Source organism: Apium graveolens, chromosome 6 (genome assembly GCF_009905375.1).
Source record: "Apium graveolens cultivar Ventura chromosome 6, ASM990537v1, whole genome shotgun sequence".
In the NCBI taxonomy this organism is placed as follows: domain Eukaryota; kingdom Viridiplantae; phylum Streptophyta; class Magnoliopsida; order Apiales; family Apiaceae; genus Apium; species Apium graveolens.
This window is the reverse complement of record NC_133652.1, coordinates 172,655,775-172,680,307: the sequence shown is the minus strand read 5'-3', so window position 1 is coordinate 172,680,307 and position 24,533 is coordinate 172,655,775. Positions and strand designations below refer to the sequence as shown.

Sequence of the window (24,533 nt, the reverse complement as noted above, 5' to 3'; positions counted from 1 at the left end):
TATAGTTCTTTGATGGTATAAAGAATGGTTGGGGTATAAAAGTTTCTGTGTTTTCAAACAATTTTCTTCCAGTGTTTGGTGTTTGGTAGTTATACATTTGGGGAGTAGTATCATATTTGGGTGGTTTGGTATCTGAAAATCAACAAAGGATGGTTTACAAAGAATAAGGCTTATGGCTTAAGATCAAGAAAAATCAGGGTTCAAGGTTAAATAGTTTAAAACACTTGCAATATAAAACAAGAGTTATTTTGAATAATAGTGACATGTTATGAAACAGTTCGAAAATATTTGCGATATATCTTGAAGAAAATTTCAGAAGTACTTGCCTTACAGGGCTTTACAACTATTACTGATCGACTTTAAGCCGACTCTGTCGCTCAGGCTTTATTGTCTATCAACACTTAAGTCCTTTGATTGGAACCTTACTAAGATTTTTGACTGACCATCAACTATCTTTCGTCCAATGCCAATTCTCGGGCATTCCGACTAGAATCTACAAGGTCGAAACACCCTAACTTAGAGATTCGATTATGCTTCACATATCCTCGCTAACAATCTACCCGGACGTTAACAAACCTCGACTCGTAACATACTTCATATAATAATACACGTATCACTTAGGGTTCACGTTCTCAAAAATCGGTTCGGTGCTCGTTTTTAGAAAATACGTATACGCGTCATTTTACGAAATTAGGGTTACTGAGTTTTGGACAGAACATTTACCACAACATACAATCACGTTCCTATAAAGTATATGCATATATATATATTCATTCGACCTCCCGATAATTATCGGATACGCTCCCGCATTTCCATAGTTGATTTCCCGGAAATCGGGCAGCGTCTCCTTTGTTTATCGGACTACTCGTCGAAATATCAATCGACGTCAAATCCCAAACACAACAATCGCAACAATTATCCAATCACATACTCCACATTTCACAATTTCCCAACCACCGATTTGAATCAACTAATTATTTTTATTTACATCTTATATATTTTTATTATTATTTATTTATTTGTAGGACTCAAAACAACGTCATTACCGTCTACCGTTTATTCCGGGCGTCCTATGCAAATTTCCCCGATATAAACAATTAAATCCCGAAAATATCGAATAATTTTCAGCACGAAGTAACTGAGAAATTAAAATATCAGTAAAAATAGAAATCAATTCAAAGGACCACCGGCCCACGTGCACACGCGCGACCGGAAAATGGGAATTAAGCGGCGGTAGGGAGAACAACAGGCGGCTCCCCTCATTGACAAACACACACACATCAAATAGATGTATATATATATATATCAATAAGTAAAACAAAACCAACAACTATCGCAACCTACCGGAATAAGGCGGCCGGAGTTCACCCGAAACGCGAGGAATCACAGCACTTCCAGGAAGAACACAGGCCCAGGGAAAGAAAAAGAATTAAGAGGAGAAAGGTTGGGGAAATATTAATTTAGAGAAGGAAATTGCAGAGAGAGACTAGCAGAGCCGAGTAAGCACCGGGATGGAGGTGAAGGAAGAAGAAAACACAGAATCTGTGTTGAATGTTTCTGTTTTATCACTTTATTCTTCTTTTTTTCTCTATATATGTTGTTCACAATGAGGCATAACACGTGTCCCTCAATTTGTAAAACTATGACACGTGTTAATTGAATAAATAAATGTCCCATAATCTGATTATAATCCCGCATTTTGCAATAATTAACGACTGACGTACGGGTAATTAAAATACGAAAATAAATAAAAAGAATAAATTTAAAATTCTCAGAATACTTGGAAATTAATAAAATAAAATTTTCATAATTTCTAAAGCATTTTGAAGTACACGATGTACCCGCAATTCGAAATTATGGGATCGAGGTATACATAAAACAATTCAAGAAAATTGTGAGAATAGTCTTAAAATGTTATAAATATCCCGAAGTGTATAAAAACATAAATTTCATAATTTTAAAATAATTTCTGAAATGCAATTTATACCCGCTTTTATCAATTAAATGAATCGATACGCGGGTGAAACTAACTCCGAAAATTCCGAAAATAATTTTAAAATTCTCAGAATAATACGAATTTAATAAAATATAAGTTTTATAATTTTTAAAGATTTCCATAATTAAATATGGATTTTACCATTAAACATACTCAGAAAATCATTTAAAATAAATAATTAATGAAATATTGATTTCTCAATTTTATAAAGTCCTAAAAATGATTATTGTAATTATAAAACTATAAAAATAATTTTAGAGACATTCCAAATATTTATACAAATAAATTTGTATTAAATTCACTTTTGAAATTGAAAACAATTCTATACGACTCCAAAATTAATCACGCGGACAACCTGGTACACCATAAATCACATATAGCTACTAATCAAACAACACATAGTGGTCAAAACCAATACACATATTTTATTTATCTAATAATTTCCATAATCACATATTTAAATAATTCAAAATACACGAGTCGTTATAACTCGGTCCAGTTTGGGGGTTCTCCGACGGAAGATCCCAATATGCATATTAAAGATTTCATTAAGATCTGCGACACTTTCAAATTAAATAATGTTTCTGAAGATGATATTAAGTTGATGCTTTTCCCATTCTCTCTGAGGGATAAAGCTAAGTGTCAGTTGCATCTCACTAAATTCTTTCCTATGGCGAAGATAGTTGCAATTAGGAATGCTCTTACTCAATTTGCGCAGCAATCAGGAGAATCTTTGTGTGAAACTTGGGATCATTATAAGGAGATTCTTAGAAAGTTTCCTCATCATGGGATGACTGACTGGATGATCATTAACTGCTTTTATAATGGTTAGGGTGCGACTTCTAAACCCATGCTTGATGTAGCATCAGGTGGAGCCTTATGGGATAAGAGCTATGAAGAAGCTTATGATTTGATTAAACTGATGGCTGCTAATGAATACCAAAACTCTTATCAGAGACTAACTCAAGGCAAGGTAGCAGGAATTCTGGAGGTAGATGCAGCTACTGCTATATCTGCTCAGCTTAAGGCTTTGACGATGAAGGTGGATTTTTTGGCTAATTATGGAGTTAATCAGGTCACTAGTGTCTGTGAGCTTTGTGTTGGTGCACATGAGATGGAGCAGTGTGCTATTTCTAGTGAATCAGCTCAGTTCGTGGAGTGTGGTTTTGGGTTAACTCCTCTCTTTATGGTTCATCATGCACTAATTCAATAGTGGAATTTGGAATATACTAAAGTGCCCTTCTCCAATAACCAAGCAAAAGTGCATGCAAGGGTAGTTTAGTGGGGTATGAATTGTCTCTTATGCCCTTTAAATTGAATTGGAGGGTATTTGCATGCATGGGAAACTAAGTAATTTGCAATTTAAAAATCAACTAATTTATAAAAAACAATTTTTATAAATATAAATGCACCTCCATAAATCACAAAATAAATATCATAAAATAGCTTATGATTTTAGAAATTTAATGATATAAAATTTGAAAATTTATTGTTAAAAGATTTTTAAAATCGATTTTTCATATAAAATGAAGTAATTTTAATTTTCATTTAAAAATACTAAATGATAAGATTTTCTTTTCAAAAAAAATTTATATAAACTAATACATTAAACACTTAGTTTATAGGCACTCAGACATATAGATCATCCACATTTATAATTCCATACAATTTAAATCTTAATTATAAACACATAATTTTATATATATAAGATTTAGAAATACTGGTCGTATAAAATTAAGGCTCAAAAGGATAATAAAGGAATATACCAAGTTGCCGCGTATCTGAAATTTTTCGTGTTACGGAATTGAAACACGAGATTCTTGATGAAGCGCATAACTCAAGATTATCGATTCACCATGGAAGTAAAAAAATGTAAAAGGACTTAAAAGAAAGTTATTGGGGGCGAAATATGAAAAAGGAAGATTTCGAAATGGGTAAGTAAATGCTATACGTGTCAGAAAGTAAAAGTGGAACATCAGCGACCGAGTGGATTGCTTCAACCACTAGACATACCTGAACGGAAATGGGAGCTTATCGTGATGAATTTCGTGGTAAGATTACCAAAGACTAAGTCTAATCATGACGCAATATGGGTAATAATTAATCGATTGACAAAGTCAGCACATTTCTTGCATATCAGTGAAAGATTCTCATTGGAAAATTTTAGTTACGATGTATATGGATGAAATCGTGATGCGTTACGGAGTTCCAGTGTCTATCGTATCCGGTAGAGATCTGAAATTTAACTCGAGATCTTGGCGACAATTTCATGATCATTTGGAAGCTAAATTGAAAAATAAGTACGACATATCATCCGCAGAACATCGGACAAAGTGGACGGACTATTCAAACAATCGAAGGTACGTTGTGAACTTGTGCATTGGATTTCAAATGGAATTGAGATGACCTTTTTCCTTTGATTGAATTCTCTTATAACAATAGTTATCACGCAATTATCAACATGTCGCCTTACGAGACATTGTATGAAAGAAAGTGTAGATCCCCTACCTACTGGGACAAAGTTGGCGAACACAAATTATTAGCCCATAGTTGATGCAACAGACAAAAGAGAAAATGGATGTGATTTGCAAAAGGCTGATTACTGCTCAAGATCGACACAAGAAAGATGCAGATCAAAACAAAAAAGGATGTGATGTTCGCACCCACAATCAAAGTATTATTAAAGATCCCTCAATGGAAAGGTCTATCCAGATTCGGGAAGAATGGCAAGCTGAGTCCTAAATATACTGGACCATTCGAAGTGCTAAGGCAAATTGGAAAAGTAGCATATCAGTTAGCGTTACCTCTGCAGATGCAACATCTTAATAACGTGTTTCATATTTCTCTTCTGAAGAAGTATAATGCCGATGCCAGTCATGTGATTGAGCTAGGACCCATGTAAATTCAACGAGATCTATCATATGTGGAGTATCCAATATAAATTCTAGATCGTAAAGAAAATGTGCTTAGAAAGAAAGTGGTGCCTCTAATTAGAGTTTTGTGGAGAAATCCCAGGATAGAAGAGTCAGCTTGGAAATTAGAAAGTGATTTGCGAGAGAAATAGCCCCATTCTATTTGTTTAGATTACATTCTGAGGACATAATCCTTTTAAGAGGGGAAGAATGTAACGATTGGGAATTTTCGTGAATTAATTATGCGAGTAAAGTGTAATTGTGTGAATTTTGTGTTATTATGTGAGAATGGAAATATTTAAATAAATATTATATTCCAGTTTGACATGTCAGTTAGTATAAAGAGAATGATTTTGAAGCGCAGTTGAAAACGCTCAGCGTCGGGCCGTCAGTCAGGACGCGACTCGTTACGCGAAGAATGAATATTAGTAAAAAGGAAAATTTTATGATTATGTATATTTCATCACGATACGTGATATGTGAATCTATGTTAAGGTGCAAGATTATGTGATTACATTCTGGTATGATATTATTTGGAATTTTAGAAAATAAGAAGTGCATTAATTGCTATTTATATAGGTTATAAATGCATTTTTATTCTTTAAGAAAAATAGTTTTTAAAATTATTTTTATTTATAAATTTCGATTTTGATTTTATTAAATTCCTAAAATTCTAAGCAATATTATGATGTCACTCTTGTAATTTATAGATTTATGGTTTTATTTATAAAATGAATTCTTTGTAATTAATTAGATTAATAAATTTTAGATTACCTAATTTCTCTTGCATGCATTTCCACTCACAATATAAGAGAAGGGTAGTTGTGTCATTAACCACCCCACTATCTCATTTCAACTTAGCCAAATGACCATATCATCCTTGCATGCATTTTTATGCTAGTAGTGAGAGAAGGGTAGGTTGGTAATTTCACAATTCCATTAACTTTTAAGAATAAAAAGATGAGACAAAATATTGTTACTTCCATCATCACTTCATTCATTTCATTTCTCCCATCTCTCTCTTTTCTACTTCTTCTCTCCCGGTTCTCTCTCCATTTCTTCTTCTTCTCTCTCTTATTCGAGCTCTCTTTCTCTCTCTCCTCTACATGCAACATCAAATCCTACTTAGAATTCAAAGATCTTGCCATTTATCTTTATCCTTTTCAATTTTCTATCCATATACTCTTTACATGTAAGATTTTAAGGAAGTGTTTGCATCGACATCTCTTGGTTATATCTAAGAAAATACAATTTCTTAGTGTATGACCTTAAGAGAGAGTATAGTACATAAGCTATGTGATTTTCTTGGTTTGTTTTGGAGATAGGTTCGACTTTTGCTATTAAAAAGGTGGGTTTTGATTTTGATTTAAATTTTACAAAGGGTTTTGGTTCAAAGATTTAGTTTTTCATTTGAATGAATGAGTTTTGCAAAAGGGTTTTAATGTTCCATTGATTTTGATGATATATATATATATAAACCTTTGTTTTTGAGTTGGTTTCCTTGCATGCATATAAAGTCCTAAGTTTAATCAAGTTATATTTTGTTTGGTTTGCAAAGAAGATGGGTTAAATGATTAGATCATGGGTTTAATTAAGTTGGATTTGTGATTTAGAGTATTGCATGTTGAGTTGATTGATTGCATGTCGTATCTACAAGTTATTTTATTGTTAATTGGGTTATTGTTTAATTTGGAAATATAATTTGGTTTATATTGGATATGTGAGTAGATAAGTATGAATAAGTTAAGTTTTGATTATTAAAAGCATGGATTTCATTCGGTTTTTAAAGGAATGAATGATTGGATTTATGCATGTTAAGATTTTGTTCAAAAATAATGTTTTGGTTCGGTTTTTGATTTAAAAGAAATAATTTCAAGATGTGTTCTTGTTTGGAATGGATTAAAATAGGTTTAAATTGTAAATGGAACCTTGCATGTCGATATTTGATAAATTGTTTGTGTTTTATTGAAAAAGCTGAATGGTATATGGTATTAAAAAGGGTTGATTCAAGTTGTTTGGTCAATTTGATTTTAGAGTCTAATTATATGGTTTGTGTAAGATTGATTTGGTGTTTAAAAGATGTTTGGTTAGTTGCATGTCAAGTTAAGTGGTTGCATGTTGATTTCTTGGCTTGGTACCATTTTTTTTTGTTCGAATTTTATAGTTAAAAATGAAGGAATAGTTGTTTGGTTGTCGAGTAATTTAGATCGTGATTATTTTGTTAAGATATAGATTTAAGTAAACAAGTATATACTCGCTATGTATTATATGATTAATCTATGATTATGCTTAAATATATGAGTTAAGTATATAAGTATATACTACTCAGTGCTATGTGAATATTCTGTGATTATACTAGTGTATATAAGTTAAGCTTTAATGAGAGTTGGGATAATCGTTAGACGTTCAGGGAACGTCGAGTGCGAATTAGTATCTAATTAGGGATTATGTTTTGGATTGTAGATTCAGATAGCGGAGGCATTCAGATAGATTCAAATAGTGGAGGCATTCAGGCTAGAAAAGGGAAAGGAAACTTAGGTGGAAGTAGTTCAGCTTCAGTAGTTCAGTTTCAATTTCAGTAAAGTAGGAAAACGATTTTAGGCAAGTAACTATGCCTTATTTTATGAATTGATATTGCTAATTCCATGATAAAGTAGTGATTTTTTTATACTTATGATAAAACTATTATTGATTTCTGAGAAACCCTAATATTGATTCTTGTGATAACTTGTTATTGAATCATGTTTGACCGTTTACAACCACTTGATTGATTCATACCCGATTACATTGCCTATTTCCTTTATCATCCTATGATCTCGTAAACCCTAAGAGAACCTTTATGAATTCCCTTGCAAAACGTCTTGAGTAACCTGAACTCTTCATTAACTTGAATACCTTTGCCTTGATGATTAATTCTCTTGAATACCTCGAACTTCATTTCTAGTATTGCTTCAATAATTCCCTATATTGACCATTGCTTATAATTCGAATTCCTTGAACTATATTTATTTGATAACTATCCTTTATTTCCATATCCAAACTTTGTAACTGGATGTACGCCATGTACTACACTTGATATCAAACACCCCTACCTTTGCTGATTATCGTTATAACTATTTTTCAATACTTCTTCCTTAGTTGTTTAATCATTGATATTCATCTTTGATGACCCCTCTAGTATGAGGATAGTTCTTCTTTTGATAAGAATCTCGTAATCCTAATCCTCTGATTATTGATCATAGTCTTATTGTTTGGAATCCCTTAAAGATTGATATGATTCTTTCATGCCTTAAAAACTTTTGAAATGTTATTCTTTCTGGCATATAATTCTTATTAAAATGCAACATTTTTAAAAGTTGAATTGCCAAAGGGGAAAAATGTTTTCTTGAGAATTTCCAAAGGAGCAAAATGTTTTCTTGGGAATAGTGGATCTGGACTAAGACGCATGACCTTTTCACACTTATTATTTGAGGCTTAAAAGCTGCCTCAGGATCCCACCAATATTGTTTAGAACCCAGCGAGGTTTGGGATTACTTCGCGGCTGATCACCGGCTGTAATCCGTAGCATCGTAAAATGATTTTGAGCAATGATTTAGTTAAAAAGTTTTGATTTTAATAATGATGCCATGATTCCATATATCTTGTTCCATGATATTATTATGCTTTTCTGATATGATTTCTGCTATTGAATTGCGATGAATGTCAGTTTTCACCCTATCTTGATCCTTGATTCTTGAAAGCGCAAACCTTTCTTCAAAACCTTTATGTAGCCAAAGATAGAAATCTGCCACCTAGATATTTAAAAGTAGAATGCCTCAGAATTTGCTATTGTTATTATTATTTCTTTATAGAACTTCTATGTAGTTACTTGCTGAACTTTTGTGCTTATTTATATTTACTTTGCTCTAACCATGGCAGTTAGGAAAGAGATGGCCAGAATTAGGCATTCAGCTCGCATGAGCGTTCCTGGCAGTCCCGACCGTGTCATAGGTTTCCAGATGCCAGAGCAGGTAGCAGTGAGTGTGAGCATGCGTAGTAGATGGAAGGATTCTTTAAGTTGGTTCAGATACAATGGGTTATCTGTCGGTTCCATTTAGGGATCGAATGAAATTGAATTCATTAATATTTTGGGTTGTAATATATTTATTTTGGTTGGTAGTTGTAATCTTATCTCAAACTTAATCCTATTTAGATCATGTTAGTAGTTAATCAGAGTTTAATATATCTGTTAATATTATTAATTTAATAGTGTGTGAGTCCTCATTTCCTAATCTCGAGATTGAGGTCGTCACAAGTTTGGTATCAGAGCTACAGGATCTAGTCCCTGAGACAAGTTAGGATAAAGAGTATTTGGGAAATTATATTGCGAGAGTGTTCGACTCATATAGAGTTGAGTTAGACTATTAGGTATAGTCTAAGTGAATAGGATAAGAGCGTGAATAGAGTTAGGGCTTGGTCGACTCATATAGAGTTGAGTTAGACTATTAGGTATACTCTAAGTGAATAGGATAAGAGCGTGAATAGAGTTAGGGCTTTGAGTCAGTTGGAGGTTTATTTAACCCTAATGTTGTTTCGTGGCTGTTATTTTATGTCTTCTCTCAGGACCCTATTTCAGACGATAGCGGTTTTAATTCAGTTTCTGATTGATGTTGATACTTAGGTTGTTAAATATCAAAAATGGTGTTAATATAGATGATTGATGTTGACTTCAGTATGGGATGTTATGAGCATCAAAGTTCGTATTGATATTTAATTTGATATGACATCAAAATGAGTATTAATATCAAGAGTTGAGAGCTTTGATTGATAGATTAGCTCGTGAGTCTAGGCAGCAGACTTCAGTGTTTGACGATGAGTGGATAGTTCGTGTTAAGATGGTGGAGCAGTTTGTCGGAGGAGATTAGACGAGGGACCGTCCACTAGTAATGCAGATGCTGAGGGCCGGAGTGTTTATAAGATCATTCATTGGATGTAGTCCGTATTGAGAGAGATCTTGGAAAGTTAGATGGTGATGACCTTGTAGGACCTTTGGTGGAGCAGTAGTTGTCGATGTTGTTGTCAGGATGATCACCCTCCTCGGGTGGAGGATCAGGTAGCCAATCAACCTCGACACCAGTGGCTCGAAAAATAGTGCCCAAAGCCTATGTCAAATCTTTAGCAAAACATCGGTGGATGTCATGCTGGCCTCAATACGCCAAATCAATTGCCTGGACTGCTCATCACCAACACCAGTCTTATCAACTGCCAGCTGCATATGAGATAAACACTCTATAGGCACGGGAAGATCCGTCCAGCCACTCTCTACATCATCAAAAATATATCCCAACCCCTTATCATAAGGTGCACCTAAGAATGAGTAACTCAAGTGATCTGGCAGTCGGCTGAGCTCAAGTGTGGCAGCTTCTTCAATAGATGGTTCAAAACGCTCCTGAGAAATTTTCAGCTCTGCTAACCCAAGAGAATCGAATGGCATATCCAACTTCCTCTTCCACGGAGGTGCATTCAAAAACTACATTTGCTCTGCTCCTTCTTCATCTTCAATAACTGATTCCCCTATTAAGGATCTCTTTAAGGTATTTGACTTTGGCAATTGCTCAGGCTCTGAATTCATGACAGAGTCGACCCACTCTACTTTAAAGCACTCTTTTTTAGCTGTGGGTAACTTTATTGCTTTGAACACATTAAAAGTGACCTTTTGATCATGAACCTTCATCGTAAGCTCTCTTTTTTCCACATCAATCATAGTTCAGCCTGTAGCCAAGAATGCTCTTCCCATGATTATGGGAATCTTCTTATCTTCTTCAAAGTCCAGAATTACAAAATCAGCAGGGAAGATGAGTTTGTCCACCTTAACCAAGACATCCTCCACTATTCCTCGTAGATAAGCGATGGAATGATCAGCTAGTTATAGTGACATGTATGTCGGTTTCAGATCAGGTAGACCAAGCTTCTTGAAGATGGAGAAAGGAATCAAATTGATGCTAGCTCCCAAATCATACAAGCATTTATCGAACGACAAGTTTCCAATAGTGCAAGGAATAGCGAAACTTCCAGGATCCTTAAGCATCGGAGGCAACTTCTGTTGCAGCACAGCATTGCATTCCTCCGTAAGAGCAATGATCTCTAAGTCATCGAGCTTCACTTTTTGAGAGAGAATACGTTTCATAAACCTCGCATAGCTAGGCATCTGTTCAAGAGCTTCAGCGAAAGGTATGTTGATATGAAGTTTCTTGAAAACCTCCAGAAACTTAGCAAATTGTTTATCCAACTTCTGCTTCTATATCCTTTTAGGAAAAAGAGGTGGAGGATAGACCTGTTTCTCCCCTGTATTACCCTCAGGAGGAGTATGTTCCACAGTTTTCTTCATTAATTCCACCTCGGCATCCTTCTGCACATCTTCTTCAGCCACAACTTCATTTTCTGAAACTTGAGATTTTTTAGGCTCTCCGTCTTGCCGAATTTGGGGGCTTGCGACCTTTCCAGACCTCAAGGTGATGCCGTTCACCTGTTCTTCAACTTCCCTCTTACCTGGATTGACTTTTGTATCACTAGGAAGCGTTCCCGGTGGTCAATTTAATAAGGCATTAGCAATTTTCCCTTTCTGGTTCTCTAGAGTCTTGATAGAAACAGGTTGGCTTTGGCATATAAGAGCCTGGTTTTTGCGCATAAGCCTCAACTCCTCCAATTCAGATTTTTCATTCGAAGCTTGACCTCCATCATGAGTTTGTTGTTGAAGTTGGAGTTGTTGTCTTGGTGCAAATTGTTGCTGAAAACCAGGAGGGTTGAATTGTTTTTCTCTAAACTGCTGGAATGGCTGTTGCATCATATTTTGATTGTTGTTCCATCTGAAGTTAGGATGATTCCAGTTGTCAGGATGATAAGTGTTTGGAATTGGTTGCTGCGATCTCTGAAAGTTGTTCATAAACTGAGCTGATTCACTAGATATAGTGCATTGCTCCATCGCATGCGAACCTGCATACATCTCACAAACTCTGGTTATTTGATTAACACCATAGTTAGCCAGAGAATCGATCTTCATAGACAACGCCTTTAGTTGAGCAGTGATAGCCGTAGCTGTATCCACTTCAAGAACTTATGCTACCTTGCCCTGTGGCAATCTCTGGGCTGGATACTGATATTCATTAGCAGCCATCAGTTCAATTAGATCATAAGCTTCCTCATAGCTCTTTGCCCATAATGTTCCACATGATGTTGCGTCGAGCATGAGTCTTGACTGTGCTCCTAACCCGTTATAGAAGCAATTGATGATCATCCAATTAGGCATTCCATGATGAGGACACTTCCTAAGCATCTCCTTGTAGCTCTCTCAAGCTTCACATAGAGATTCTCCTAATTGCTGCGCAAATTGAGTAAGAGCATTTCTGATTGCAGCTGTCTTCGCCATGGGGAAGAATTTAGTAAGAAACTTCTAAGAAAGATCCTCCCAAGTGGTGATGGAACCTGCTGGTAGAGAATGTAACCAGCATTGTGCTTTATCCCTCAGAGAGAATGGGAAAAGCCTCATCTTTATAGCATCTTCAGAAACACCATTGAACCTGAAGGTGTCGCAAATCTCTATGAAATCCCTAGTGTGCGTATTGGGATCTTCCATTGGAGAACCCCCAAACTGATCTGAATTATGTACCATCTAAATTATGCCAGGCTTGATCTCAAAGGTATTAGCTATGATAGCTGGCCTGAAAATGCTAGATTGAATGTCATTGATCTTGGGTTGAGAAAAATCTATCAAGGCTTTCGTTCGTGCCGATGAATCTCTCATTGTAATGAGTACCTGAAACTCAACAAGTAAACCGTGAAAGTAAAAGACTTCGAGTCAGTGAACTTTCACGACCACTGATGACAAGCACATAAACTAAAAATTAACACCGAGTCCCCGGCAGCGGCGCCAAAAACTTGTTAGGACGTTAACACGCGCTAATAATAAACGCAAGTATACGCGTTCGCAAGTAGTATAAGATTTAGATCAAATTCGTTCCCACAGAGACTCTTTGGTTAATTTAAGAATATGCACCTATGCAACAATGATATGGTTATTATCCAATGCTAAGACAAATAACAAGTTGAGATTGTTTATAACTAAGAATTAAACTAACAATTATAACTAAGAGAAAAAGAATGGTTGAATTAATATATATGACAAACATGGGATCCTAACTTCATTAAATACTTCATTCAATAGTCTTTTTGTTCTTAACCTTAGCATGTAATGTGATGACACTAATCAGATAACACGAAACTAGTAAAGCCAACTTTAGTAGTATGAATACCCTACTACCAAGCATCCCCAAAAGAGATAGATGTTGAATAGACACCAATTATGCTTAATCCTTATATGTATATAAGAATTGAAAACATAACGGTTTAATGCGCAAGTTATCTATCTTGATTACATAGGGCAAGTAAGATGGTTAAAATTACCTACGAATCATGCATAACAATAACCCATGAACCTATGCTAGCATGGAAAGTTCTAAACCTCTATATTTACTTTCGCTTCAATAGAGATTAACACTCTATCTTATATGTTATCTACGCACATAAGATGAATAAGCACAACCCATACTAGGTTATCATACAATCACCACACACTAAGGTATCGAAATAATTTAACTAAAGAAATCCATAAGTAAATCCTTAGAACCCTAAGATAATGATTAGTTCATAATCAAACTCATCATCACCATGGGTTCCAATGAAAGCATGATAATAAAAAATATAAGAGTACTAGGGTTTAAAGACAAATCAAAAACAAGCATTCAAGTATCGCCTAAATCAAAGAAAACAAAAGTCTTCTTCTCCGTAGCCGTCTCGTGCTCTCTAAGTCTTCTTATTGCTCTCTCAGGCCTCCTTGTTGTTAAAAATGTCTTTGTATTGATATATATAGGCTCCAAGATGACAAGGACTTTCAAAATCTTTAATTTCGACTAAAATCAGGATTCTGGTGACATTCTGGAAACATTCTGACAATTCTTCTTTTGGCCGTATCTTGAGTTCTGCTCGTCAGAATTAGGCGATTCAACTGCCCACACGAAGCTAACAAGATTCTCTACAACTTTAAAATGGCCTAAGCTTCCAATTCTAATCTATTTTCAGCATATTCCTTTGAAAAGCTTCTTTCTTCATTTAACTTATGCTTGAAATGCATAAACACAAAAACACATCAAAAATACCAACTTGAGTCCAAAACACCAACTTAAGCCTGAAATAAAGCGTTCCAAATAGATATAAAATCCACTTATACATACTCACATCGATCGATTTGATGCAGAAATTAGCTCAAAATCAAGGTTTGATTGTTCAACCCGACCCGAAAATCCTGACCCGAATTTTAGAGAATTTACTGATTATTCTGATTTTTAATTATTAATTATAATTAATTAAATAAAAATTAGGCTATTTATAATAAGTAAAATAATACTCCTAATTAAAATTAAGGCCCTTATTATACATCTTTTAAAATTAACTGGCCCCTAATTTTATAATTTTTGAGTATTAATTTTTTATTTTTAAATATTTAATATATGCAATATATATGCCAAAAATTCCCAAAAATTGTGAATAATTCAAAAATGCAAAGAAATGGTATATTTGAAAGTCCTATAATTTTATAAAAATAAAAATGTGAATTTTGTGGGGGGTTTTAACACCCAATGGGGACCGGAAAAGACATTTTTCGCGAAATGAGAAAAATTATAAAATATCTTGATGTTCAGAATAATGCGATGGTATAAGTCGTTCTACGAAAAATAAGGCCAATTATTTTATTTAAAATATCAACTATTAAAACATAGTTCGGGTCGAATAAATTTTGATACCCTGACGATACTGAGTACACGTAACACATAACAGTTAGGGTTCTATAGCTAATTACACATAAATAACATAATAAAACACATAATTTATCTTTATTACGATATAATACAAGCATAATTTCCCAGTCGTTACATCTTTCCCCCTTAATAGGATTCTGTCCTCAGAATCTCGCTAAGAAAATAACTGGGGATACTTTTCTAACATTTTACTCTCAAGTTCCCCGGTTGACTCTTTAACCATAGATTCATCCACACGACTCGTACTAAAGGTACAGACTTATTTCTCAACACTCTCTCTTGCTGATCTAGAATTCTTATTGGTTGCTCTATATAAGACAAGTCAGATTGAATCTCTATCGGCTCATATTCTATTACATGTATAGAATCAGGATTATATCTCTTAAGCATTGACATGTGGAACACATTATGGATATGTTGCATGTGAGGCAGTAAGGCTAACTCGTAAGCAATTTTCCCGACTTTTTTCAGAATTTCAAATGGACCAACATAACGTGGCTTTAGTTTACCCTTATTGCCAAATCTGGTCAATCCTTTCCATGGAAATATCTTGAGTAGTACATGCTCTCCTTATTGGTAGTTCATATCCTTTCTGGCTTGATCTGCATATTTACATTGTCGATTTTGCGCTGCTTCGAGTCACTTTCGGATAAGTTCGATCTTATCCTCGGTTTGCTGGATCAATTCTAGACCCAAAATTTTACATTCACCAACTTTATCCCAATAATACACAGGTGATCTACATTTCCTTCTATATAAAGCTTCATAAGGTGGCATACTAATGTTTGTGTGATAGCTGTTGTTGTATGAAAATTCTACTGGCGGTAAATGCTCGTCCCAACTTCCTTCAAAATCAATTGCGCAGACGCGTAACATATCTTCAATTGTTTGGATAGTTCTTTCACTCTGTCCATCTGTTTGCGGATGATAAGCGGTACTCATGTTTAGTTTGGTACCAAGGCATTCTTGAAATTATCTCCAGAATCTTGAATTAAAATGTGGATCTCGATCAAACACAATCGATACAACTTATCGAGTGAAAATCTTTCATTGATTGGAAGAAAATATGTTGACTTCGTTAGTATGTCGATAATCACCCAAATTGCGTCATGATTTGCTCTGGTCCTTGGAAGTCCTACCACGAAATCTATTGCTAAATGTTCCCATTTCCATTCTGGAATATCCAGTGGTTATAGTAATCCGCTTGGAAGTTGGTGTTCTGCTTTCACTCGTTGACATGTGTAGCATTTACTTACCCATTCTGCCATTTCTTTCTTCATATTTGGCCACCAAAAGTTTTCTTTCAGATCTCGATACATTTTTGTACTTCCGGGATGTATGAAATATCTTGAGGTGTGAGCAACTCGTAGTATTTCTTCTTTCAATTCTGACACATTAGGTATCCAGATTCTGGATGAAAAATGTTGAATTCCTTTATCATCTTTCTGACTTGTGATTTCTTCTCCAGTTAAGTTGTCGTCTTCTTGACTCATCACCTCTTCTTAGCATCTTCAAATCTTTTCTAATAGTTCTGGTTGGAATGTCATTGCATAAATAACTTCAGTGGATTCACTTGGAATGTGAACCTCAATTTCCAACTTCTCGAATTCTCTGGCTAATTCTTCTGAAGAAGTCAACATATTTAATTTCTCTTTTCGGCTTAACGCATCTGCCACAACATTCGCTTTTCCTGGATGATAGCTGATGGTAACATCATAATCCTTGATCAATTCTATCCATCGTCATTGTCTCATGTTAAGTTCCTTCTGCATAAAAATATACTTTAGACTCTTATGATCTGTGTAAATTTCACATTTCTCGCGTACAGATAATGTCTCCAAAGTTTCAGTGTAAACACGATTGCTACTAGTTCTAGATCATGCGTAAGATATATCTGTTAATGAGGTTTTAGTTGTCTAGAAGCATATGCAATTACATTACCGTGCTACATCAATACGCATCCTAGTCCTCGATATGAAGCGTCGCTGTAAATAACAAAATCTCCTTGCTCATCTGGTAGCACAAGTACTGGTGCAGTTACCAATCGAATCTTCGGTTCTTGAAAACTTTCTTCACACTTTTCATCTCATACAAAATTTTCATTCTTTCGAGTTAACTTGGTTAGTGGCGTAGCTATTTTCGCAAAATCCTTGACAAATCTCCTATAATATCCTGCCAATCCAAAGAAACTTCGGACTTCTGTCGGTGTCTTTGGTCTTTACCAGTTCAATACAGCTTCAATCTTCGCTGGATCAACTTTAATTCCTTCCATACTAATAATATCGCCCAGAAATTGTACTTCTTTTAACCAAAATTCGCATTTCAAGAACTTCGCATAAAGCTGTTCCTTTCTTAAAATTTCCAAAGCAATCCTCAAATGATCTGCATGTTCTTCTTCAGTCTTCGAGTAAATCAAGATGCCGTCAATAAGAACAATCACAAATTTATCCAAGTACCTCTTGAATACCATGTTCATCAAATCCATGAACGCTGCTGGTGCGTTAGTCAGACCAAATGCCATTACAAGAAATTTTTGGTGTCCATATCTGGTATGAAAAGCAATCTTGGGAATATCTTCAGCATTGATCTTCAATTGATGGTATCCCGACCTTAACTCTATCTTGGAAAACTATGCGGCTCATTTTAATTGGTCAAAAAAATCATCGATCCGGGGTAAAGGATATTTATTCTTAATAGTCAGCTTATTTAATTCATAATAATCGATACACAGTCACATGCTACCGTCTTTCTTCTTCACAAACAATACTGGTGCACCCCATGAGGACACACTGGGTCTTATAATTCCTCTATCCAGAAGATCTTGTAATTGTGTTGATAATTCCTTCATTTCAACTGGTGTCATCTGATACGGAGCTTTTGAAACTGGTTCTGTACCTGGTGCTAAATCGATAGTAAACTCAATTTTTCGGTCCGACGATAATCCTGGAAATTCATCTGGAAAAACGTCTGGAAATTCATATACAACTGGAATGTCTTCTATCCTTGGACTTTCTTTCTCAATATCCAATACATAAGCTAGATAAAGTTTACATCTTTGTCGTAGCAATCGCTTAGTCTGCATCATTGTCAGAAATTTCTTTCGTGGTTTCTCGCCTCTAAACATTATCGTTGCATTTTCCGCAGTTCGCATCTTTACTTTCTTATTCACACAATTGATCCGAGCATTATGACAAGCTAACCAATTCATTCCTAAAATAACATCAAACTCTCCTAACTTGAAAGAAATCAAGTCCACAGAGAAATGATGTCCGGCTATATCGATATCGCACTCATGACAGACTCGATCTACAGGAACTTGGTCATTATTCGCTAATTTTATAATTAACGTCTCGCCCAACCGTTGAATTTTATAACATATCTTATCAATAAATTCTTCATAAATAAAAGATCTTGTGGCTCCAGAATCTATCAATACTTTTGCATCTACTGAATTCACAGAAAGCGTACTTGTAATCACACTAGTACTCTGCACAGCTTCCTTCATTGTCATACTAAAAGTTCTCGCTCTTGGCTGACTGTGCTGTGGTGGTGGAGGTAATGCCAATACTTTTGGAACACTAGAGGCCATAGCTGGTCCTCTGCAATCCCTAGCAACATGCTCTTTCCTTCCAAATTGGAAACAAGTAACTTCTGTTCTTCCCGCTGGACAATCATTAGAGTAATGCCCATTCTGCTTGCACTTGAAACATATCATATTTGCCTTATTGCAGACACCCGTATGTTTCTGACCACATGTTTTCCAGTATGGCAAGGGTAGTCTAATGATTCCCTGCTGGTTGGGATCTTGGAAATGATTACCAACTCTCTAGTTTCCTTGTCCTGTCCTTTTAAAATTTATATATGTCCGGGCTTGAAATCCTGGCTTCCTGTTAGAACGGTTCTGAAAATTTCCTTGTCCCTTTTCCTTTGGGACATTAAACTTTCCCCTTCAATAATCATGGCATACTAAACCACGTCGGTATAAGTCGTCAATTCAAAAACTGCCACTCGGCTGTGAATCCATGACTGTAATATCTGTTGGAATTTCTTAGCTTGTTTCTCTTCAGTATCAACCTGCTCTGGAACAAACCTAGCAAATTCAGTAAACTTGACTTCGTATTCAGTTACTGACATATTCTCTTGCTTTAGTTCCAAGAACTTGATTTCCATCTGGTTCTTCATATAGCGAGGAAAATACATCTCCAGAAATAATTCAGTAAATCGATCCCAAGTCACAGCGTCTTTACCCTCTAAAGCTTTTTTTGATTCCCACTAATAATTTGCTTCTCCTTTCAGGAAATAGATAGCAAAATCAGTCTTCTGGTCTTCTCCAACTTTCACAAGCGCAAACGCTTTCTCCATTTCTTTTAACCAAGCCCTAGCTTTAGTAGGATCCGATGTACCTTCAAATTCTGGAGGCTTAACTGAATGAAACTGCTTAAAGGTAATAGCAGGCACAACTGGTGGTATCTGAGGTTCAAGACGAGGTGGTTGTTGTAACATCTGTTGTTAAATCTGTTGTTATTATTGTTGCTTCTGCTGCTGAATCATTACCATCCGTTGTTGCATCAGATGGAACATTTGGTTCATAGTATCATTAGTCTGTCCCTTAGAGTTGCTGTTGGAGGTTTCAGTTCTGATCTTTCTTTTTGGTGCCATTTTTCTGATAATAAAATAAATGATTCTTTTTAATGATTTATAAAACAGTTAATAAAGACACAATTTATCTGATATGAAAACAGGAAAGTTAAACAATGGGTAATGGAAAAAAAACAATATGACTAACATTAAAACAAGAAGTTTAAATGAATAAAATTTAAACAATCGGTTGAAATGATTTTTAAAATTTTAAATGATAATGATGATACACCGTTTTAAGTTAAACAGAAATTAAAATATGAAAAACTGTAAAATAATAAAATAAATGTAAATGATGTAAAGTCTGGAATTTAAATAAATAAAAAAGAAAAAGTTGAAAAAGTTTATTTTATATATATGACACCAGCCTCAGTTGTAAGTGTTTGATACAAAAGGTCTCCATCAGATCTGTCATGGTTACTGCTGATACATCTCAAAACTAGATACTACACACATACATATCTATCACACTATACTACGATGTATATATCTATATATGTCACATATAATACAAAAACTAGTCTCCTGCTGTCAAACATCAAAACCCTGGTGGAATGCGCTTCAACTCATCCTGAACTATCTCGATAATCAACTATGCCAAGCGGGTAGCTCTATGATACTTTGCATGAGAATGCGTCCCATCATACATCAAAGCATCTAACTTAAGAGTAGCAATATACACTGTCAACTGAACTATGTGCCTCATCATGTAATCTGGCTAGAGTGCAGCTAACGGTCCTCTATCTCTCTGGTCAAACAACCCCATGATCTCTCTACACTGAGATCTCCATTACTCAACATCCTCTCACACAAAACTATACTCATGATACGGTACCATATGTGGCTCTGCAACCTGTCCCATAGACTCCTGTAATGGAACCCTAGGTATCCCTGCAACACCCTGCTTTGGCAAATCCAACTGTAATCCTACATTGTGCTCATCCATCCCCTCGACCGGGGCCATCTGAACTATCTCCGGTGCTTGAGCGTATACAGGTAAAGGAGGCAATACTGCTGGTGGAAGCTCTGGCTCAATCTCTGGTATAAACTGATACTGTACCGAAAGTGGAGGTGGAAACATTGGCTCAAAGAACTCTAAAGGATAAAACTTCTCTTCGGGATCTGGTATCTGCTCTGGAGTTGGTGGTGCTGGCTCCTGGGGTAGTGATGGTGGTGGAAGTGGTGGAAATATTTATGCTGACACTGGTGGTATAGCTGGTGCAGCTGGCCCAATAACAGTCCTCTCGGATGACACTGATAATTCCATCTGATAATACAACAAGGAAAGAAAAGGGTCACTTAACATTCCTAGAACTTATACATTCCTAATCTAGATTTATCTAAACCCTAACACTCATATTCATATCTTATGTGATCTTCCTATCTTATCTTAATCCTAATGTTCTTGTTTTCAGGGACCAAACCTACAGCTCTGATGCCAAACCTGTAACGCCCTCCAAACCCGGGTTATAAGTGTGGGGGTTACTAGCTAATCTCCAAACATGTACAACCTGTACAACAATTAAGCAGATTATATCTAAACCTCTGTTATACTAACCAGGATCTTTTTAGGTTGAAGTATGAAAATAAGAACCACATTCTACTTTTATTATGATTTAAATTTAAAATCTCACAAAACTCTCTTTATTACAAACCATTGTCTAACAAGTTTTAAACTACCTTCCTTCTTTATTTAAACACACATTATTATCTACACTACACCTGCTGAGGAAACTCAAAGCTTTCTTCCTAGATCGGGATCAACACCTTTAGTATGAGAGGGTCCCCCGGCTTGACTCATTTCTTTACTACTCGAGTCCTGATAGATTTCATTTTCCTTCTTAACTGAAAATAATAAGGTGAATAACAACAGAAAGAGGGTGAGCCATAAGTTGCTCAACAAGTCCATAATATATCTGTAGTATTATAATAAAGCCAAATGAACTGGTAATTTAGTTACATCTGCAAAGATATAACCCCGCAAGAAAAGAACGAAGGCCACTATCGGCGAATATAAAATAAACTAAACTGGACACAAGTTCGCACCTATATCCTGCTGATCATCCAGGACACAATGCAGATCCATACCTCAATGTATAGATCCATTCTGGTACCCAGGCTCTACGGTCCAATACAAGGATCCGGTTAATTCCCGGTCCTTAAAATCAAGTGTATACCTGATCCCAATCGTCATCATCCAGTCCATAGAGGATCAACCTGAACAATCGATATGCTTTGATATATCCCAACATCAGAATATATCAAGTTATATGTAAATATATATGTAACTATTGGAATGTGAATAGAGGATTGAACAAATTAGGAGAAATCAGGAATCGAAATGAGATATGAACAAATGAATAATAATTGTGTATCAGTGTTCAGGAACAGGAATTATAAGTGTGCAATTGCGATAAGAATCTGAAGTAATTCACTATTCTAAAATTAGAATAGGGGAAAAGCTTGTCTTTCACGCGATTTACCACAAGTGTATCACCTTATTCTATCACCGGCTCATTCTGCCTTACTGGCTTCGCTTCTATCAAAGAAATAGACCTATTTAGCATCTCGCATTTCAATCGCGTCTCAAACCGACTTCACATAGCCTTTATCGTCTACCCGTACGCGTATTACTAATTCGTATAATAATTAATTACAATTAAGACTCGATAACCACATAATTCACATAACACATAAGTCACATAGTCATTCTAGGTTTAAAATAATTTTTAGAATCGAAATCGACTCGTTATTCGCTTTACTGAACAATATCTGGCTCGTTTCCTATTTTTCAGAATTTATTGGACTAGTCTCTATACGTAATAAGGCTTACAAGTAAATAAATATTGAAAGTCGACTCGCTTCTAAAATAAATTAGGATGTAAAACTATTTTCAATGAAAACATATCATTTTTCTGAGTCGAATGCCTTTCGGTTTGCTCAAATCGGGTAAACGCATCAATTATTATTCAATAAATACAGATAGATCAATTTATTATTCAATATAAATAATTATTCCTAATTATTAAACCCTAAAAATATTTTTAAATAATTATTTGGGAAAATCAGAATTAAAAATGATTTTTTCATAATTTTTGAAATTAAAAAGAATTTATTATGATTTATTGAAAATAATTTGATTAATTATCAAAATAATTAACCACTTTTAAATAATTAATAAATATTAAATAATTAAAGAAATAAGTAATTCTGATTTTTAGAAAATATTTAAAAATTATTTATAATATAAATCAATTAGTTAAATAATTAATTAATCAATTTATAAAATAAATAAAAACTGATTTTATAAACAATAAAAATAAAAAGTAAAAATAATTTCCTGAAACATTTATCAGAAAACAATCTCTGACTAAAATAGATCAAAATCGGGTAAAACAAACAGGTCAACCGGGTTAATTTCCGGGTCATGAAGAATATGACCGGAAAATCCCCAGAATCCGGCGACTGGCCAAGATTCCAGTGACCCGATTTCAAGCCAAAAACGTAACCGTTTGGTTCGTTTTTAAGCTGGTTTCAGTTCTAAATCATCCTAGCAATTTAACTCCGGCCATAACATCACAGAATAACACTCAGATCAATTTTTTCGATCAAACTGACTTCATCTCCAGCGAGACATCCATTTCACTCATCCGTAGATAAAACCTCACGTTCTATAGTGCAAATCAAAGCTTATGAACTGTATAATCAAAACCCTAACATCTAAGGAACCAAATATTCACCAAAATAAAAAACGTACAAATCAAAAATTGATCATAAACCCTAGAAATTGAATTAACAGTTCAAGCAATCGTTTATTCAATTAAATACCATGAATCGACTGTAAACATCACAAGGAAGCTATATCTATCATCAAATCATTCTAATAACCCTTGAATCAAAAGTCATAATTCAGGTATAAACCCTAGAAATCAAAATTGAAAAATAAAGAATCAAAACATGAAATTAATACTAGAAATCGAAAGAACAGATCAAGAGGATGAATTTTGATACTCACATCCGGTTTGATTGTTCAACCCGACCCGAAAATCTTGACCCGCATTTCAGAGAATTTACTGATTTTTCTGATTTTTAATTATTAATTATAATTAATTAGATAAAAATTAGGCTATTTATAGTAAGTAAAATAATACTCCTAATTATACATCTTTTAAAATTAATTGGCCCCTAACTTTATAATTTTTGAGTATTGATTTTTAATTTTTAAATATTAATATATACAATATATATGCTAAAAATTCCCAAAAATTGCGAATATTTCAAAAATACAAAGAAATGGTATATTTGAAAGTCCTGTAATTTTATAAAATAATAATGTGATTTTTGTGGGGGTTTTACCACCCAATGGAGCCCGGAAAAGTCATTTTTCGCGAAAATAGAAAATTTATAAAATATCTAGATGTTCAGGATAATACGATGGTACAAGACGTTCTCCGAAAAATAAGGTCAATTATTTTATTTGAAATATCAGCTATTACAACATAGTTCGGGTCGTATAACTTTTGATACGAAGGCTTTAAATACGACAGAAAATATCCGATAAATTCCTAGAAGATACCCTGACGATACTGAGTAACGTAACACATAGCAATTAGGGTTCTATAGCTAATTACACATAAATAACATAATAAAACACATAATTTATCTTTATTACGATATAATACAAGCGTAATTTCCCAGTCGTTACACTGATGATAAGGAAAACACATAACATAATTATGTTAAGTCAGTTTGTAGCCTTAGGGATAACCGTTGTAAGGGTAGCCCATCAACTGATGAGGTTTTTATAACATTTTCTATGAGATTCTTTTTATGGTTAATAATATTGTTGTTCATTCAAAAGTCATGTTAACTCAATGGATAATCTAGAATACAGTGGCTAATTATAAATATGTGATGTCATGTAATTCCGATTAAGTGAAGTGAGTCTTCAACTCCTAAGTGAAGCTATAGCATCAATGACTAACTGCATTAACCCATCAACGGCTAAACCAATCACTTTCAACGGAAAAGGAAATTCAAATAACTGGAGATATTGACTTGACATTGGTCAAATCCTGATTCTGACATAGAAAATAGGTTGACTGGAATCTCAACAAAGAAAATGCAAGCTAGAAA

At 34.7% G+C, this 24,533-nt stretch overlaps 1 protein-coding gene and 2 non-coding genes across 3 annotated transcripts; 1 reads left to right on the top strand and 2 right to left on the bottom strand.

Moving 5' to 3' along the window:
• Nucleotides 1-2,681: 2,681 nt before the first annotated feature.
• Nucleotides 2,682-2,788, bottom strand: LOC141669296 (small nucleolar RNA R71). The gene has a single exon (XR_012553583.1). It is a non-coding gene; the product is annotated as a small nucleolar RNA R71 (small nucleolar RNA).
• A 9,403-nt stretch (nt 2,789-12,191) lies between these two features.
• On the top strand, nt 12,192-12,298 carry LOC141670150 (small nucleolar RNA R71). The gene has a single exon (XR_012554393.1). It is a non-coding gene; the product is annotated as a small nucleolar RNA R71 (small nucleolar RNA).
• A 6,427-nt stretch (nt 12,299-18,725) lies between these two features.
• LOC141665599 (uncharacterized) lies at nt 18,726-19,262 on the bottom strand. The gene is made up of 2 exons (XM_074471586.1): nt 19,095-19,262; nt 18,726-19,031 (listed from the first exon to the last, which is right to left on the bottom strand). Exons 1-2 carry the CDS (start codon nt 19,260-19,262, stop codon nt 18,726-18,728), a joined length of 474 nt encoding a protein of 157 aa, XP_074327687.1.
• Between the last annotated feature and the right edge of the window lie 5,271 nt (nt 19,263-24,533).

Excerpts from the sequence above, each read along its gene's own strand:
- LOC141665599 (XM_074471586.1), bottom strand. The coding sequence starts at position 19,262 with ATGTTACAACAACCACCTCGTCTTGAACCTCAGATACCACCAGTTGTG. Across the intron at positions 19,032-19,094 it reads AAGCGTTTGCGCTTGTGAAA|TGGGAATCAAAAAAAGCTTT; the intron begins GTTGGAGAAGAC and ends GCAAATTATTAG.